We start from the raw sequence: 17,816 nt of genomic DNA on the forward strand, positions 1-17,816 counted from the left end.
CACAATAATAGCATCATATTCAAACAAATAGATGCTAATGATTATGCAAGAAACCTGTATACTTAGTGAAGTGTTTTGTGATTTAGAGAGATTGTTACTCTACTAATACTCTTGAATTTAATAATATTTCCTTTGAATAGGATTGAGGACAAAAGTAATTACTCTGCAATTGTTTTTTATAAAAATGATTATTATGCAGAAAAGAATCTATATGACAAATAAAAATACAGAATACAGATATGTTCATCTCGTCTTTAATGCAACAAAGATACTGAATAACCTTCCTCACCATGTTAAAATTAAAAAGTTTTATTTGGTGAAATTGTATTTGAGTGGTGTTTTTCCTTGTACAGTGGTAAATAGAGTAGCACCAGGTTAGCACTAGCTTTTGTGAAGTTAATAGCAGTTATCCTTCTTTGCTGCTCTTCCCTCTTCTTCCTCTGCCCCTGGGGATTGGGGGTTGTCTTTCACAACAGTCACAAATCCAGCGACCTACAAAATTAGAGCTATCAATTAAAAGATGACCAATTGCCAAGTAGTCTAAAAAGGCTACTGCAGCTGTATGTGGGAAGTGGGGATATTAATGAGTATGTAGCATGTTTGCTATAAAATTACATTTGTAACTCGTTTTTATGCCCCTCCTATTAAAAGACACTACCCTAAATTGACTCAATAGTCATTTTCCAGTAATGAATGTACTCAGATTTAAATAATACATTCATATTCACTATCCTAAATAAGCTATAAGATGCTGTAGCATAAAGTAATGAAATATTTAGCTACACTCACAGTTTGTAGAATGAATAGTTAACACAAGATTCTCTTCACATAATAGATGTACAATCTTTTCAAAAGAAAAAAAATCCAAATCTTGAATTTTAGATCAGCCTCTGAACAAGTGTAATTTATATAATTACCTGAAGGAATAGCACCAAGCCCAACACAAAATGTATGATAGCCACAACACACATCACAGAACATCATTTCTTCCTCGTGGTGAGGCTGCCCGCATATAATGCATGTTTTACACTCCATACATTGCCAAGGATAAGTCTTAATTATTGCAACAAGCTCTGCAGACTATCCAAACAGAAGGATGTCCTAGATCAAAACCAGTATCATTACTATAATGGTTATATGAAGGATCTGACAAGACTAAAATGATTTATTTTATAAAATTTACTTTAAACCAGTGTCAAATGTGCTAATTAAACTTAATGCTAAAAAAATATATTGATTGTTATTTTTGTTTCAATTTAAATATATAGACACGTTTAAAGCAGATTTGTTACTTACCACTGTTTTCACATTGGGAGCAGTGTATAAGTGCTTCAGACTTCCCTTTCTTGTTGGACTCCTTACCCTTCAGACAAATTCCACATATAGCATTTGGAATGACCTTTGGCTGGAAGGGTAAAGAGGGCTATAAATTCATTCCGGAAGAATTGATACAGGTTTTTTTTTTTCAAAAAAAGTGTGTTATTTAAATTTCTATAAATTAACCAACCTTCGGGGTGATGTAGAACATAGGATATGATTAAAAATTGATAGGTATTGATTATATGAAAACACTGGAATAGAGACTATTTTTAAAAGGAAAATTGAATTTTTATATCTCCTTATGTAAAAGGAAAATTGAATTTTTAATCTCCTTATGTAATAAATGTGTATGAAATCACTAACACATAATTCTTCAAATGTAGATTTAAGCTTATCATATTAACTCTTCATGCAGTATAGTATTGAAATTATATATTGAAAATTCTAAGTATATTTTTGTCTAATGCACAGGCTGATTAAAACCTGTTTATTTCATCAGTAAGCAAAATAAAATTTTATGTAGATGTAAGCAAACAAGCTGAAATTGGTTCTTGTGAGGATAAGGACCAACAACTATCAATTGCAAGCAATTTTTTACATCTGCACAGAAAATAAATTTTATGCATCTACATTTGTTCCATGGATAGCATCCATTATACTCTGTCTTCCTAAACTGAACCTATATCTTCAATTTGTACAAACAATATAAATAGTTTACTCTGTGCCTGACAAAATGTGAAAATTATAAGTGTGTCTTGGTAATAACATTATTAGAATTTCAAATTTCTTCCCTAATCATAATCTTATACCATTCATGTCAACAAGTGCTTTTTCTGCATGTAAGAGCAACTACTATCATTTGAAAATAATGTATCATGTCATTTCAATTCCAAAACCCTCCTGTTACCACCACCACCACCTGTTCAACATCTTTGGGAAATCCTAAAGTGTAGATTTGAGATTAATATTGGAGGGAGAAAATATAAGTTCCTTTGATCAAGTAACATTGGATAATCAAAAGTACTCCAGATACTTAATATCATTTTTATGTGGCTTGTAATGAAAGCGTTTCTGTAAATTACCTTCCAATAAATTGCCTCCCTAACCTTATTAAATATGTAGCTCTCAATTTGTTTCAATTGTTATAGTAATAAGAATTGCCAAAAATTATCAGATTGGTGAAATTATTTGAAGAATTTTTCTTTCAAATTTAGATACATTTTCATATAAAATTTTAATATATAACAGAAAACAATACACATTTAATTTGTATAACATTTGAACTATGTAGCTGGAACCATATGTATGCTACCCTGGTGATTATTTTCCCCTTCAAATATCTGAATTTGTAAATAGCCACAAATTATTAAACTCTACAATGCTATAAACGAAACTAAAATAAGTGCTGTAATTTATAATTTTAAGACAAATTTTAATCTTATTTCTTGGACATAGTTAACATATTTTTTTTTCCTTGCATTTATGTTCAAGGACAACAGGTCCTGCCTTTATGTGATATTGAGGAAGAGGGCACCAATGTTTAAGTTTGACATTGATGAATCAGAACATGAAGGAAACGATGCTGGTGAGGAGATTCTAGACCAGAGGTAGATATTTTTTTAAGCTGAGTTAGGCCTTAAATAATCATCTATTGTTCATTCTATAAAGTACATTTCCTCCAGGAAAAGACACTAAATGAATTCAACACAATCTCCAATTCTGATACCAATCTCTTCTCATATTACATTGACAACATGGAAACATGGTGGATAGTTGCTTACTTTATCTAAATGGCTACAAATTACAAGGTAACAATTGTTAACAACAATTTGCTCTTAACAGAAAAATGGGTATCAAAGTAAGAACGAAAACATTTTTTGATGAAAGAATGAAAAGTGTGTGCATCACTCTGCTATACACATCTCTATCAGGAATACTTTAATAATGCTGAAAGAAGCAGAATAAATTTGAATTATCCTGATTAAAAAAAAATTTAGTTCTAGAAAACTGAAATTATAAACTAAATAAAATTTGAAAGAGTTAATATGTGTTTGTTATGTATTAGCCTAATTTCAGAAATTATTTATGTAGTATACTCGGCCTCCACAGTTTTGTTTAAACACCCCAAGGCATTTATAAATAGCTCTTTTTAAAAAGACAGAGGCATGTAATATTTTTGCTTATTTATTTTTTTAAAAAAAATCATAGTCCACCTGTTTTATACATACATATAATGAAATGATAAAGGAGTCTAACATTCACAAATATATCTCCGAAATAATAAATAACCATGGTGGAAACAGACATATATTTTTATTTGCTATTCTAATCCTACTTGCATACGTTTTTATACCCTGCTCCTCCCAAAGAAAAGAATAAACCCAATTCTGCAGCTTTCATCTTTTGTACTGCTACATTCTATAAAGTTTGTTGTGTTTTAAACTATATCAAGATAACAATTAGAAAATACACTTGCTATTTCTTTTATTGTATGCATACCTACTGCTACAGTATGTAGCAGCAAGCTGCCTCTCAATCACACAATGCAAAACTACCTTTCTGTTGCTATACCTGTACTGAGTTAAGTGCAGTTAATATTTCTGGGCAGTCCAGGTACTGCACCAGCAAAGAGACATTTAACAATAATGTTTTCCCCAAATTTCAATTCTATAAATCTAGGAATAAATAGTCACCATACTAATTTAAAAGAACATCCAAAAATGGATGTCTCTCTATAGAAATGAAGAAAAAGGAAAGGTCTATTGATATTTAGGAACAATTCCTAAAAAGAAATTAAAATGATATTGGGGGAATCACTGAACCATTGCCTGCCTGATTTAGTGATGTTCTGGTCATCTTAAATTATCAAGCAAAAGAATAGTAAGATTTTCAATCTTACTGCTTAAAAAATTCATTTAGACTAAAACTGCAATCCTGTATACCAGCTAAAATCATATTCACCAGTCAGTTCTAAATAAAGCAAGGGGAATCTGTCTTGGCTTCAGTGACGTGGGACTTATTGAGCCAGGTTTTTTGTTTTCATGAAACTGACTGAGTAACCAAGGAGTCTTCTCCAAAGCTGGAGAAGCTAAGAGTGGACAACGAGAGAAAAGCTACTCTGAAGTAAGAAGAAACAGTAAGTAGGAGAACATGTTCCATTTTCATACTTTAATAAAGCTTTGTGCTTTGTGTATTGGATATGAAATGATGTCTGAACCACACCAACAGAATTTGTAGCTTATCCTCAAAATGCATAAGCATGCTGTCTTTCTAGAAATCACACTGCCTGGAAACAAACCTTTCTTTTTTTCTAAGCAAATTAATGTAAATCAGAGTGTTATGGAATACAAAGAAAGAATGGGATAATCAGTAACAGACTTGTACTTCAATCTTCTGTTTTTTACTGAAATATGCAGACATGGATCTTCCCCTTTCGCTGAGATACTGCCATGACAATTATAATCATCAGTCCTTCATCTTATAGCTATTGAGGAAGGATAATAGGTATGATGCCCCCATTAAAAAAGATAGATGGTTTAACAAATTAATAAAAATCAATCTGCCTGCTTAGAAAAAAGGTAAATATAAGAAACCCATTTGTAATACTTGCAATATATGTATTAACATTTTGCTTATCTTTCCTAAAAGCTCTTACAGTTAAATTTTAGTTTTAAAATGTAAATAGAGAAATAATCTAATATATGGGGTGAACACTATGCAATAAATCATTGTAACTATTAATGGTTCCTGGGAATATTTAATCCCCATTGTAGACTTATTTAGGCCACATGATGAATCAAATGCAGTAAATAACTGATAAGGATGTTCATATCATATTAATTCCATAACACACATTGTATTAGGTATGTAAAACTAGCTCTTATATAGAGTTAGTTACTCTAAAGTGAAAAAATGCACTGTTCGTTTACTAATCTGTTTTTTTTCTTTTTGGGACCAAAATGCATCTGATAATTCTCACATTCTCACCTCACTAAGATTCACTTTAACAAATTCCCAGTACTTCTCCATAGATCAACTATATATGGATGGGTTTAAACCAGTGACTAGTAATCACTTGGATTCATTTTTAAACCTAAATTTGAAGAATATATATAAAAAATAAAACTACCTTTAGCAATCAAAAATTTGTATATTGGCTTTTGTTACAGTGCCTTCACAAGAAACTAGCCAGGCATTGTTGTATGCATGGATTTTTCTCACTTAATACCTCAAGTTTCAAATTTTATAATGCCTTCCTAAGCTTCATCTTTGGATTTCATAAGTTAATCATATAAATTACTAGCACACACTTGAAGCTGCAATGAAATAAAACATTTTGTAAGGCTGTTATGTAAAAATAGACATGTCTACAAAAAATTAAACATTTTCTGTATCATTTTTAAAAACTTCTCCTTAAAAGAAATGGTTCCTAGCATTTACGGGTATATTTCTGTACGAGTGTCTGAAATCATGCATTTATGCAGTTAAATTGTATTTGGAATCTTTTTTTTTTTCAAAGAAAGCTACTCAACACTAACTGAAAACTGACTCGACTGTACTTTGTATGAGTCTGTAATACATTCAATATATACGTTACGTAGTTTGAAAATAGTTTGCAATATTTCAAAATCATGTTACTTGCACTATGTACTTCTCAGGCTTCATACTACCTAATCACTTTTTGATCACAGAACTATTTCCTTAACTTTCTTTCTTACAACCATGTCAAACATATAAACATATGCCTTATTCTGTGTAAGCAAAATTTACTGGTAAGCAAATTTTATTGGTAAACAAATAGCTTCCAGCTTATTTTCTTTATCCTCAATATAAATTTCAATCTAGATTTCAGTTAATTTCGAAACTGAAATTCACTAGTAATACTGACAATTAAAGATGTTATATAATGATCACTGTTTAAAATATAACTCTTTACGTCCTGGTAAGCTTAAACCACTTCCTCTATGTCATTTGCTTAGAAGTACAAAACCAAACTATACCAGAATATCTCACTTGGAGCTCACCATCTCTCCAAATTCTCTATCCCCAAATTATTTAAACTGCAAAATGATGGCCTGTAGCACGGTTCTATTCTACAAGGTTAGCACAACCTTCATTCAAATAAGTTCATCTATCTTTCATTCTGGTATCCTTCATAAAATGAGGAGAGAAATAAGGAAAAGAACCTATTCCAAGGCCAACTTATGATCTTCACTGCATCTAACAATGAGGGTTTAATTAGACTATCTGAATATTTCTTCCTAAAAATCAAACACTACTCAAGCCAAAGCTTGTCCTCCCAACTTCCTCCACAAATGCAAGGGGAATTGTTTTAAGATTGCCAACACCAAATTATAAACAGATTACATACTTTTCATTGGAAAAAGTTAAGAAAATATAAATATATATGTACAATATTCTAGCTACATTTTACCATGCTAGTCCAGTTCATACTGGTCAGCAAGCTATTTTAAACTAAAAAACACAATGTTATATTCGATATGCAACTATCAACTTTTTAAAGCCCGGAAAACAAAGCAATTTTCCTCCACCCTGGCAAAAAGAGGGAGAAAACCCATCTTAATACTGAGATCTCATGCTGCAATTGCTCAGGAACCATTTAGGTACAGAAAATAGAAGCCACTCCACAGCCAGGGTAACAAACAATAAGGCCCCAGGTAAAATAAAGCAACAGGAAGTAAGGAAGCAAACAGGAATGCACAACAGGAGAGCAGCTAGGCAAGTATAGTAAGCAGACATTCCATATTTTGAAAAACAAAGTTAAATATTTCAGGGAGAGAAGCTGATCAGTAAAGAAGCTGAGTCAGGGGCTTTTTTCTTCTACCTTGTACCCAGGAACCGATTTGGATACAGATCGTTTGGAACCCTCTTTTCTTGGAGTAGAATTTCTCTCTCTTGTTTTTTGTTTTCCCTGCAAAGGTTCTTCCTGGTTTTCTGCTGCACATTCACCTTCAGACACATTGCCAGATGAGTTGTCCTGTAACATGAAGAAAAACCATTTTTTTGCTTCTTTACATGGGATGAGCAAAGACAAACTAACACTTTCTAGAGCAGGGGTGTCAAACTGGATTTGTTCGAGGGCCAGATCAGCATTGTAGTTTTCCTCCGTAGGCCAGCTTGGGGGGTGGGGGTGTTGGTGGGAGATTGGATGGATGCCTCCTACAGCACACTGTGCCCCGTTTTGACTGGCAGAGTGCTGCAGGAGGCTGTCCATGCCGAAAACAGGGTGCCTCATTTTTCGCTAGGAGAGGCACAGTGGGCCATTCCTTTGCTATTTCCAAGCCGGCTCTATGGGCCAGACTTAAGCACCCCATAGGCCAGAACCAGCCCGTAGGCCTTGGGTTTGACACCCCCATTCTACAGAAAAAACAAAATAACACATTCTAAACCTCATTAGTTTAGTGTATTGATATATAATCTTAGTATATTCTGACAAAGCCCAGGGATCCTGCCCAGCATATACGCATAAATATTTAGAAAACATAATAAACTCCACAAAAAGTATAATAGGATCTAAAATGTAATTTAAAAAAATCCAATAAACTATTGTATAAAATAGTCCAAACCACAGAAAACCCAGCACACATTGCTAATATTAAAAAATATATCTGGTGCACACACATTTTGGTTTACCGAATTGCCTTTGATTTTCCGCTTTTCATCTGCTCTCTCTTCTGCATCATCTGAATCTCCATCACTATCCAGTGCAGGCAGATCTGGATCTAAGGGGGGGCTCATAAAGAGCTGTATTTAGTGGCAAATAGCGAAGTTCATCTGGAGAGTATCTAAAGTTAAGTAAAAAGTTTTAAACTTAGATTTCAAATTGAAATAGATGAGGTGATACAGAAAAAGACAAACCAAATTTAGTATTTTAGCAGTCACTTACATAATTTTAACCAAATACCAGTAAGAAGTGCATAAAGGATGTTAATTTGTATATGTGGGTATATGTATACACAATACATATTAAATTAATCAAGTCTTTAAGAATCACATGTTACACTTGAACTAGCATCCAGCCCGTAATAGGTAATATGATCCATGCATGCAGAAATCTTCACAGAATATTACAAACTACATTTAAAAAAAAAGAATCATTAGCGTAATCACAGCAAATTTCTAGTACCTTTTATAGTACTCCTGAAACTGGCCTGGTATGAGAGCCACTGGATAAGGACTAACTTTTGTCCTTTCTGTAGGTAAGATCTTATATTTTCCTTGAGGCACCTGGATAATCTGTATTGTTAAGACAAAAATAATAAATCATTTCCCATACTTCTGACTGAATTAGCTTTTCTAAATAATCAAGAATATTTCTTATAAATTACATCCATGGATTTGCGATACATACATCATTTAACAATATATCATGTAACAAGGTATATGTTTGAATGATCCTATTATACTTCAAATATTAGATCACACAATTGATTTAAAACTGTATATTCAGGAGTATCTGAAACACAGATTTCTGCATCAAATAATATGGCAAATGCACATGGTTTCATATAGGACAATTAATAGTTAATAAATATAGTGTAAAATTCTATCCTGTATCTAAATTTCTGATTGACAATTTATGGATAGTAATTTTTGTCTATCAAGCTATAAAAATAATCATACCAAAAGGAGGCAATCAAAATAATAATTTTGTGACATTACATTTTGCTTGAAGGCAAAAGATAAAAGAAAATAGATTGTGCCATGTTCTCCCTCATATAAACAATTCAGAACCATATATTAGTAGAATGTGGTTGTATTTTTTATGTTTTTATGTATTTTAAATGTATTTTTTTTAATCTTGCCATAACATAGCTGCTTAGAAAATAAAACACTAACATTACAATCAGTTAAAAATACATTAGCAACCTGGATCGTAACTGTTAATTTCATCTCATTTGAAAGCAAAAGATGAACAACTGAATTGTGAATGAACCTATATAGAACCTATATAGAAATAAGGAAACCTTCTGAAAGCAAGACCATAATCTGTGAGTTCACATTGATTCTAATCTGAGAACAATTTCATTATTGTACATAAATGGGAAAAACACTAATAGTCTAGAGCAGTGGTAGTCAACCTGGTCCCTACCGCCCACTAGTGAGCGTTCCAGCTTTCATGGTGGGCAGTAGGGGTTTTGTCCGATACTGAAGCACTTTCCTTTTTAAAAAATTTAATTGACTTTTTAAAAAAATGTCATAGCATTATTTAAAAATTTTCATTAGGTTTTCATAAAATCACCATTACTGTGGAACCGGTGGATGGTTAGAAAATTTTACTACTAACAGAGATACAAAAGTGGGCGGTAGGTATAAAAAGGTTGACTACCCCTGGTCTAGAGCAGCATATTTGATTTGAAAAAAGCTGTTTCACCTCCCTAAATAAAATCTTACAAAATCAACTCTGAACTGTAACTGTAAAACAAAACAAAGCAAAACAAAATGCTTGCTTTGCAATTAGAAGCAACGACGTTACATGGTTTCACATAGCAGCATTGATAGAATGGAGTTTGTTTATCAAAGCAGAACAGTTTTTAAGATTTCTACAGCCCTGTTTCTCCTGCTCCAAGAAAACTAATTTCCACTGTTGCGCAAATATCAAACCCAATGTTACTTTGGGTCCACAATATAGTGTAGATATTCACAAAAAATACAATTCAACTTCACTAATTGTTCCTAGTGTTATTTGTTCCTTTAGTGTGTATGCAATGTTTGCATTTTTCCTTTCTAGTAGGCCATTGGCAAAGATCTCTCAGGAAATCGGATTACAAGCAAGCCTATGCTTACAGCAACTGAAACAAGAAAATGCAAGTATCCTACATGTGTTTGTAAATCAAAGTAGGCCCGTCTTTCTTCCATTCGTTCACGGTTTAAGTTGCTGTTGAATTCTGCAGCTTTCTTGGCAGCTTTCTTAATATATTCTGGAACTTTACTTGCTTCAACTTTTGGGTATTCTGCTGCTGCAGTTGCTGAAACAATTTATTTCCATTAGTTCACAAAGTTGTAGAAATTTGATATTCTGTGTTTATATTGCTCTGTATTTGTAAAACCATTTGTCATAAACAGTTACTTACAGAATATTCTTTATAGTGGTCAGTTATTCGTTGACGTTCTTTCTCTTGAAGTATAACTGAGTACTCTGCATGTTTGGCAGGGTATTCTTTAATCATCAGATCAATTACTTCATCACTTCGCAAGGCAGTTAGACCTAAAGTATATCAAAAACAATGAAGTGATTTTGTAAAAAAAAAATCAGGAGGGTAAAATTAAAATCTTTGCTTTTGTGCTTAGCCTTTTTAGAGGCTTGTAACAATCTAAGTTGTCAGATCAATATAAGACACAATATAATAGGCAACTGCATGTTAACTCAAGAAATTAAATTCAACATGCAATGTAAGAATTAAGTTGAGACATTTCTAAATTGATTCTGTTCCAACTCCTTCCAACCCATTTCTATCTTACAACATTCTAAATATCTTAGCAAACACATTATATTCTAGGAATTAGAGCTTAGTGAAACAAATGGCATTTTCTCTAAATCATAGAACAAACTAAATTTAACAATCTTTTGAAGGATACTTTTCAAATCTTCACAATTTTATTAGAATAACCTACAAAATTATATAAATGCTTGCATACCATTGCCCAGAGTCACTTATTCTGATATTGGGGTGGTAGTGGTGTTATATAAATATAAGTAGATATGTAGATACGTAGATACGTAGATAGATAGATAGATAGATAGATAGATAGATAGATAGATAGATAGATAGATAGATGATAGATAGATAGATAGATAGATAGATAGATAGATAGATAGATAGGATAGATAGATAGATAAAACAGATGTGCCTTTCTTTTGTCCTTACCTAAAGTACACTGTGTTTCCGTAATAACATTTAGTTCTCTGAGGTAAAGTTTCTCTTTGTGAGAAAGATCTCGTCTTTCTAAATCTCCAAGAAAACAATGGGAAAAATAGTAAGAAATCATAAAGGATTTTTGCAATTTCTTCAAAATATGTAATATTAAAATTACATTTCCATCAAAATCTTGAATTAAAAAGCTAATATTGCTTCTGTGGGAAAAGGGTAATGTTTCATTTGAATTGAGGTTAGTTCTTAGTGAATTCATAGATATATAAATATATGTATATAATTTTCCTGACTGCAATAAAGTGGTTTGATGTGCCTTTTTCCAAGTTCTTTTTTAACTTCCCAATCTAGCTTACAGTTCTTGCTTTTCCTTCTGGAAGGATGAAGTCCTAACCAGGTCCAACTCTATTTAGCTTTTAAAGATCAGTTAAGATTGGAACACCATACCAAAAACATTAGTGCCAGAAATAGCATACTTATTGCAACTGCCAAATCTGAGAAACATTTTGTGTGGGAATAAATAAAACAATGCTGTTTGTCCTGATGCTCTTTTCCACAAACTAAAGCACATAGGAAAATTCATGTGTATAAGAATGAGCTGCAAGAAAGCTCCAATTTCAAATCAGGGATAATTCCAAAGAATTAAAGAAACAATAGCATAAGTCTTGAGGGGCTTAACATTGATTGCATTTTCTCTTAAACATAAAACATATTGACTCATACATTATCCATATCACAAAACACATAACTTCCAAACATATGCTAAACTCTACACTATTTCAACATTATCTGTTTCGGTGCCAATGGCTTGTTTTAATCAAATGTAACAGATTTGCAGCCATTTATGTAATGCAAATCTGTGAAGTGTCAAAAAAGGTTCCAAAGCTTATGGAGATAGCAGTCAATGGGTGCATATGAGGCCCACCTGTAAGCATTTCCAAACAAAAGAAATAGACCACCAAGGCATTTGATCAGCTTGGAAGCACTTTTAAGACAAGTGAACAAGCCTGCCTGCACTGTGTCTAAATTTTAATATTTCATGTAAGTATGTGTAACATGAATACCTGGATATTTTCGCTTAAAGGAGGTTACCCCCAAGTATTCACTAACTTGTTCTTGAAGCATATAATATTCTCCAGTTTCATCGGGTGGCCATTTGTATTCTATCAGGTTTTCAGCTGGAAAATAACTAAAACTAAACACAGAAAATCAAATTATTAAAATTATGAGGATTTAACTCCACAGTCCAAATAGAATCCACATTCAAATGCCATGTGCTCTGTAGTAACACTTTTATACATCTATATTCTTAATAATTTCGAAGCTCACTCGAGTGGAAAAATAGTGACACATTTACTATTAGATATTTCCCCTTTATTACTTTGTTTGGTAACTCAAAGTGGTGACTATACACAATACAACTTCCTTCTATTTGCCCAACATAAGGATTTAATTACTCTAAAATATGCTTTCTCTACCCCAATTTGAATTATCAAGAAGTATCGATTTCCTCTTTCCAAAATCTTCTGCTGGCTATCTTTATATATTGGTTCAGAGTTCTAATTCATGAGGTTTCTATATTCCCTAATAAATAAGATAAAAAAGATGCATTTATTTTTGTTGAAAAAACAATAATATATCAAACTAGAGCAACTTTTTAAAAAATGGTAATACCTAAGATCTTGACTTGAAGTCTCACAACTTCGTGAGCTGTCACCGGAGCCCATGCGGCGCCTTTTAGATGGTTGGCTGCCATCATTTGAATTTTCTTCTATGTCATCCTGAGATGATACCATAATGTCAAGTGTTGAGCAACAAAATACCAAGACCAAGAACACACTTATCAAGAATATGAAGTATTTGGTTTTGAAAATCTTAAAAGAAACTGTGAACATCTATACCTTATTCTGGAAATTTTCACTGCTCTTTATTAATTTAATTAAAAAATAAGTCAAGGAGTTACACAGGACCATGATATTTTTAGGGAAATCAACAAAGCCAACAGGTACAGGTACCATATTCTAGAATATCTATATATCTATATACAGCATGTTGGAATTGGGTACAGGTAACCCTCAACTTACAACCACAATTGAGCCCAAAAATTCTGTTGCTATGCAAGACAGTTCTTAAGAGAGTTTTGCCCCATTTTACGATCTTTCTTGCCATAGTTGTTAAATGAATCACTGCAGTTGTTAGCAATATAGCTGTAAAGTTGATTTGGCTTTCCAATGACTTTGCTTGTCAGAAGATCGCAAAAGGGGTCACGTGAACCAGGACTCTGCAACCATCATAAAATATGGTTGGCAAGCATCTGAATTTTGATCACATGATCATGGGGATGCTGCAACAGTTGTGTGAAAAAGTCACAAATCACTTCTTTCAGTGCCGCTGTAACTTTGAATTGTCACTAAATGAACTATTGTAAGTCAAGGACTACCTGTACAGTTCTTGGCTTACAGCAGCTAAGAATCACACTTTTAAAAAATAAAATAGTACTGTCACCCTGAAGGCAATCCTAAAGCAATGTAAACTTGGAAACTCTGAAATCAATGTGACTTACTTCTTAATAAACACGCTTGATGCTTGAATGCAGATGGCCAGGTAGGGGATGCCAGCATTATTTTCATTATATCAATCAGCATGGGATATTCTGTAGGGCAAATGGTTGCTAGCTACAATACCTTTCCCAGCATTACACTAAAGAAGTGGGAAACCAGGAGGTAGCAATTTGGTTAGCCATCAAAAGCCCCATCCCCATCATCAGGCTATAAATGCACTGCAGGGTTCTCTTTCCTCTTATATAAGTGGGCCTGCTACATTTTTCAGGGGGGGGGGGCAGTGCAAAGCAAACTCTCTTTTCATCGACCTCAAAGATCTACATACTGGTGATTCAACCCTCAAAAAAAATTAAACTCCCCAAAGTCTAAAGTGATACAGACTTCTTTTTTAAAAAAAACACCTCTCCTTTAACCCAGGTGCCCCACTTTTTGAGTTGTGCAGCTTAGCGTCTATTTCAGTGGTTCCCAATGTGGGGCCCAGGCCTCACAGGAGGGCAATTTGATTTTTAATGGGGGCAAATTGAACCTTGTTCAAACCAAGTTAATGGCCTTTTAGGCTTCCCTCGTGTGAAGAGTTCACTTTTTGAGTAAAGTAAGAATTGTATGTGAGGGTTGGGGGTATCAGGATTTTAGAGATGCTTAGGTGGGGCATGGCCAAAAAAAGGTCGGGAACCACTGGTCTAAAGTGATACCGACTTCTAAAAAAAACCCCAACCCTCTCCTTCAACCCAGGTGTCAGCTTCTGCTTTGCTGCTGCTTCAGCTGCCATGAAACGGGAGGGGGGGGGCGTGTATGTGGGAGGGTTTTAATTGATGTGCTGGAGGTCTGCTGCAGGAATGTTCTAGGATGTTCCAGTCGTTGGGGTTTACGCATGCGTACGTGTTTCCCGCCTGCATCAACGGCCTTCACATTCCATCTTGGCCTGTCTTTTTGAAGTTATCTCACACCTGACATTTGAAGGACTTATGATTGGACTGGAGCTTTGATCCTAAGGGGGGGAACGGGCTTTGCCATATATCAATTGCTTTCGCGCCATATTATTCAGATCTTGCTTCACTACTGCTCGCTTACCATTTATAATTAGTAAAAGTACTTTGGATTTCCAACCCATGGAGTCTCTTGGTCTTCTTTCCTAATTATGGAATGGAGTGGGGCGTGACAGCAGGTGCCCCACTTTTTATAAGCGAGTTGTTCAGCTTAACGCGATCTTTATTTCCTTTAAGTGAACTTCCTTTAACTTCGAATGCGCTTCGACTTCTCCAGTCCTTCAAAGGCGAGTTAAGTGGGGGAGGATCCAAGGAAATCCAACCCCAACAACAACCACCACCCGTATAAAAAAACCCGGTGGCAAAAACGGTTTGACCTCCAGATGCCTTTAAGAGAGTAGATACTAAAAGCGGGAGGTGACACGGAGAATCAGAGCCGAAAGAGCCGTCCCTCCAGCCCGGGATAAGCACAGGGGAAAAGCAAACAAGGCTGCCTCGCCAGGTGAGAGCCAGCAGGGAGAGATGCCCCGTCCCAGCAGGCGATGAGGCGGAGCCGGCAGGGACCTTCCCAAGAGGCTCCTCCTCCTCACGGAAGGGGGTTGGAAAGATTAAAATCCCAGCCCGCGAGAGGTCTCGCCGCCGCCCTCCACGGAGGAATGAACGGCCAGCCGACCGGCGCCCCTCGAGAGGGGAGGAAAATGGCGTAAGCCGCCGGGAGCATCGGACGACGGGCACCGACGGAAGGAAGGGGCAGCGAGGAGACTACGAGGCCGGAAAAGGATAACTTCCCAAGCTCTGCCTGCGCATCGTCTCACCTTTAAAGACTGGGCTCCGGGCGTGGCTGGGTCGCTGTCGCACACCCGCGGGGACAGCACCGCCGCCATCACCGGCCACGGATGGGCTGGGCTAAAGACCGCTTCGCCCTCTTCTCCCACGCGCCAGCACCCCTCCCGCTTCAGGACCGGCGCCACCTGCAGGCCCGGGGGTGGCAATGCAGGCGCCGAATCGCCTTTTTTTCTTCTGTCTGCCGAGGGCGCGATCGATCTTTTCTTTCGCCAGCAGCTTCTAGCCTGGAATTGCTGCTTCCAGAAGTCGGGCGTGAAACGTGCGATTTAAGAGCCTCCGCTATAAAATATATGCCTTTACTTGAGCAGATCGCGGTTTCGTTACGAATGACAGCTGTTTTCTTAGAGGCGTGTGTCACTGGGGGCGGAATGGGAGAACTTGGTGAGGCCAATTCCCCACAGCGAATTCGCTGCGGGACTTCAACGATTCAATTTAAGTATTTAAAATAATTTTAATTTTTTTAAATTTAATTAACATTTTGTCATTTATATTTCATGTTGTCCCTCCTTTTGCATCCTTTCTTTAACGCTTTTATTCCACGGTTTCTTCGATATTATCATGTAATTTACCCTGCAGCGAGTTGTCCCGGGCGAGTTGCCTTACACCCATCTGGGGATGAGCTCAGTGAAGTCAGCAAGTATATTGAGTCAATATTTAAAAATAGTTTTTTTTAAAAAAAAAAAAGATTATTGCCTATTACTTTTTATCAATAATTCAAGGCTTTGACCGATATTCTTCCTCTCCTATTTTCTCCACAACTACAACCCTGTGAGGAGAGTTGAGCTGAGAGGGAGATGACCAGCCGGCTTTTATGCTGAGGCTGGACTAGAATGCAATCTCCTGGTTTTTGTTTTGATTTCTTATAGGTAACCTGTCTCCTCTTGGATGTTTGCTGATGTATATGTGTGTGGAGGCAAGGCACTGAATCAAACTGAGACTCAGTCAAGCCCACTCATAAAACAGAACGAGATGCTATTGCAATTATTTTGTTTTGGTTGCAAATGTTTTGAAGTCTTAATCTGTCGGCCACGGTGGTTGGGAGAAAAACAAAAGAAGCTAGTCTGGAAGAAAGGCAAGATATCAGTTTAACAAATGCAGTAAGTGCTGCATAAAATATTATCACCCTATCTGGGCTGCAAATGTCTAAATCATTGCAAGGTGACAGGAAACACAGGGATTTTTTCTGCCATCTAGTGGTCACTTAATTTTTTTAAATGCAAACTAGACAGCCCATGACCCATTTAGTCATTTTTCTTTCTTGATGTAAGGTAGGCTTGTATCATTTCCTCTCCTTTCACCACTCTCAGGAGAGCCAGTGAAGTTGTGTCCTCCACCTCAGCTGTTTCAAGGAACTCCCTGCCACTTGGGGTGGAGGGCAGGTGGGTGGAACAAAGGGCGGTGAACCATGGGCAAAACTGCACTCCTGTTCCCTGTTCTGGTTTGTCCCCAAGAGCCCCCTCCCTCCAAGAAGGAAACATCAGTGCCTCCCAATCAGCTCTACCTTGCTAGGAGACATCTGAACTATTCTCTTGTTCCTTCCCCAAACCAGCCACTGTTGTTAAGAGATTTCAAATTTCAGCCTCTATTCCAAAACAGCCAATAGCCACTTGCCTGTTGGGTCCTGCCACCAGCTGATTGGGCACAGGGGCCAGAGGGAGGGAGGAAAGAGGATGGGGATACACCTCTTTCCATTTTCCTTTGCACCAAGCAACCTATGGGTTTCTGGGGAGTGTAGTCAGAAACTGCTGAAATGGCCACAACTTTAACAAATTTCAATCCCATGAGAGCAATGAGGATTTTGGATGCATTCTGTAAGTTAGCCCTTTTGATTCAAACTTCTATGATGCACTGTTTCGCCCAAATTGAAGATTATAAATTATAAGCAGATGAGAGTTTTAGTTCCATACGGATATGTATAAACTGGACTCAACTGGCAGGGAAGGTCACTAATTGTGATTATGCTGCAGGATTGAAAAAATTGCAATCATGCGGCCATAGAGATGCTGGACAACCAAGAAATTCAAGACTAGTTGTAATGAACACTCTTTCAGCACCATTATAATGTTGAATGGTCACTGAACGAATTATCTTTAACCAAGGACTACCTGTAGACAGTAACACACCCAGTTGTTTGGTTATCAATACTGAACAGGCAGCAAGGATTATCACCTTGACATAAATGTTTTGCACAAAAAATGTCACAATGGTAG

At 35.8% G+C, this 17,816-nt stretch overlaps 1 protein-coding gene across 1 annotated transcript; it reads right to left on the reverse strand.

Annotated features, from left to right (window-relative positions):
- Positions 1 to 238: 238 nt before the first annotated feature.
- On the reverse strand, positions 239 to 15,703 carry PHF10 (PHD finger protein 10). The gene is given in 14 exon segments (XM_032216707.1): positions 239 to 492; positions 918 to 1,080; positions 1,271 to 1,405; positions 7,166 to 7,318; positions 7,975 to 8,073; positions 8,075 to 8,126; positions 8,468 to 8,577; positions 10,162 to 10,283; positions 10,286 to 10,310; positions 10,416 to 10,549; positions 11,211 to 11,294; positions 12,278 to 12,408; positions 12,888 to 12,994; positions 15,576 to 15,703. Coding segments are annotated over 14 exon segments (1,470 nt in total). The 5' UTR covers positions 15,645 to 15,703; the 3' UTR covers positions 239 to 406.
- Positions 15,704 to 17,816: the final 2,113 nt, after the last annotated feature.

This window comes from Thamnophis elegans, chromosome 4, assembly GCF_009769535.1.
Source record: "Thamnophis elegans isolate rThaEle1 chromosome 4, rThaEle1.pri, whole genome shotgun sequence".
In the NCBI taxonomy this organism is placed as follows: domain Eukaryota; kingdom Metazoa; phylum Chordata; class Lepidosauria; order Squamata; family Colubridae; genus Thamnophis; species Thamnophis elegans.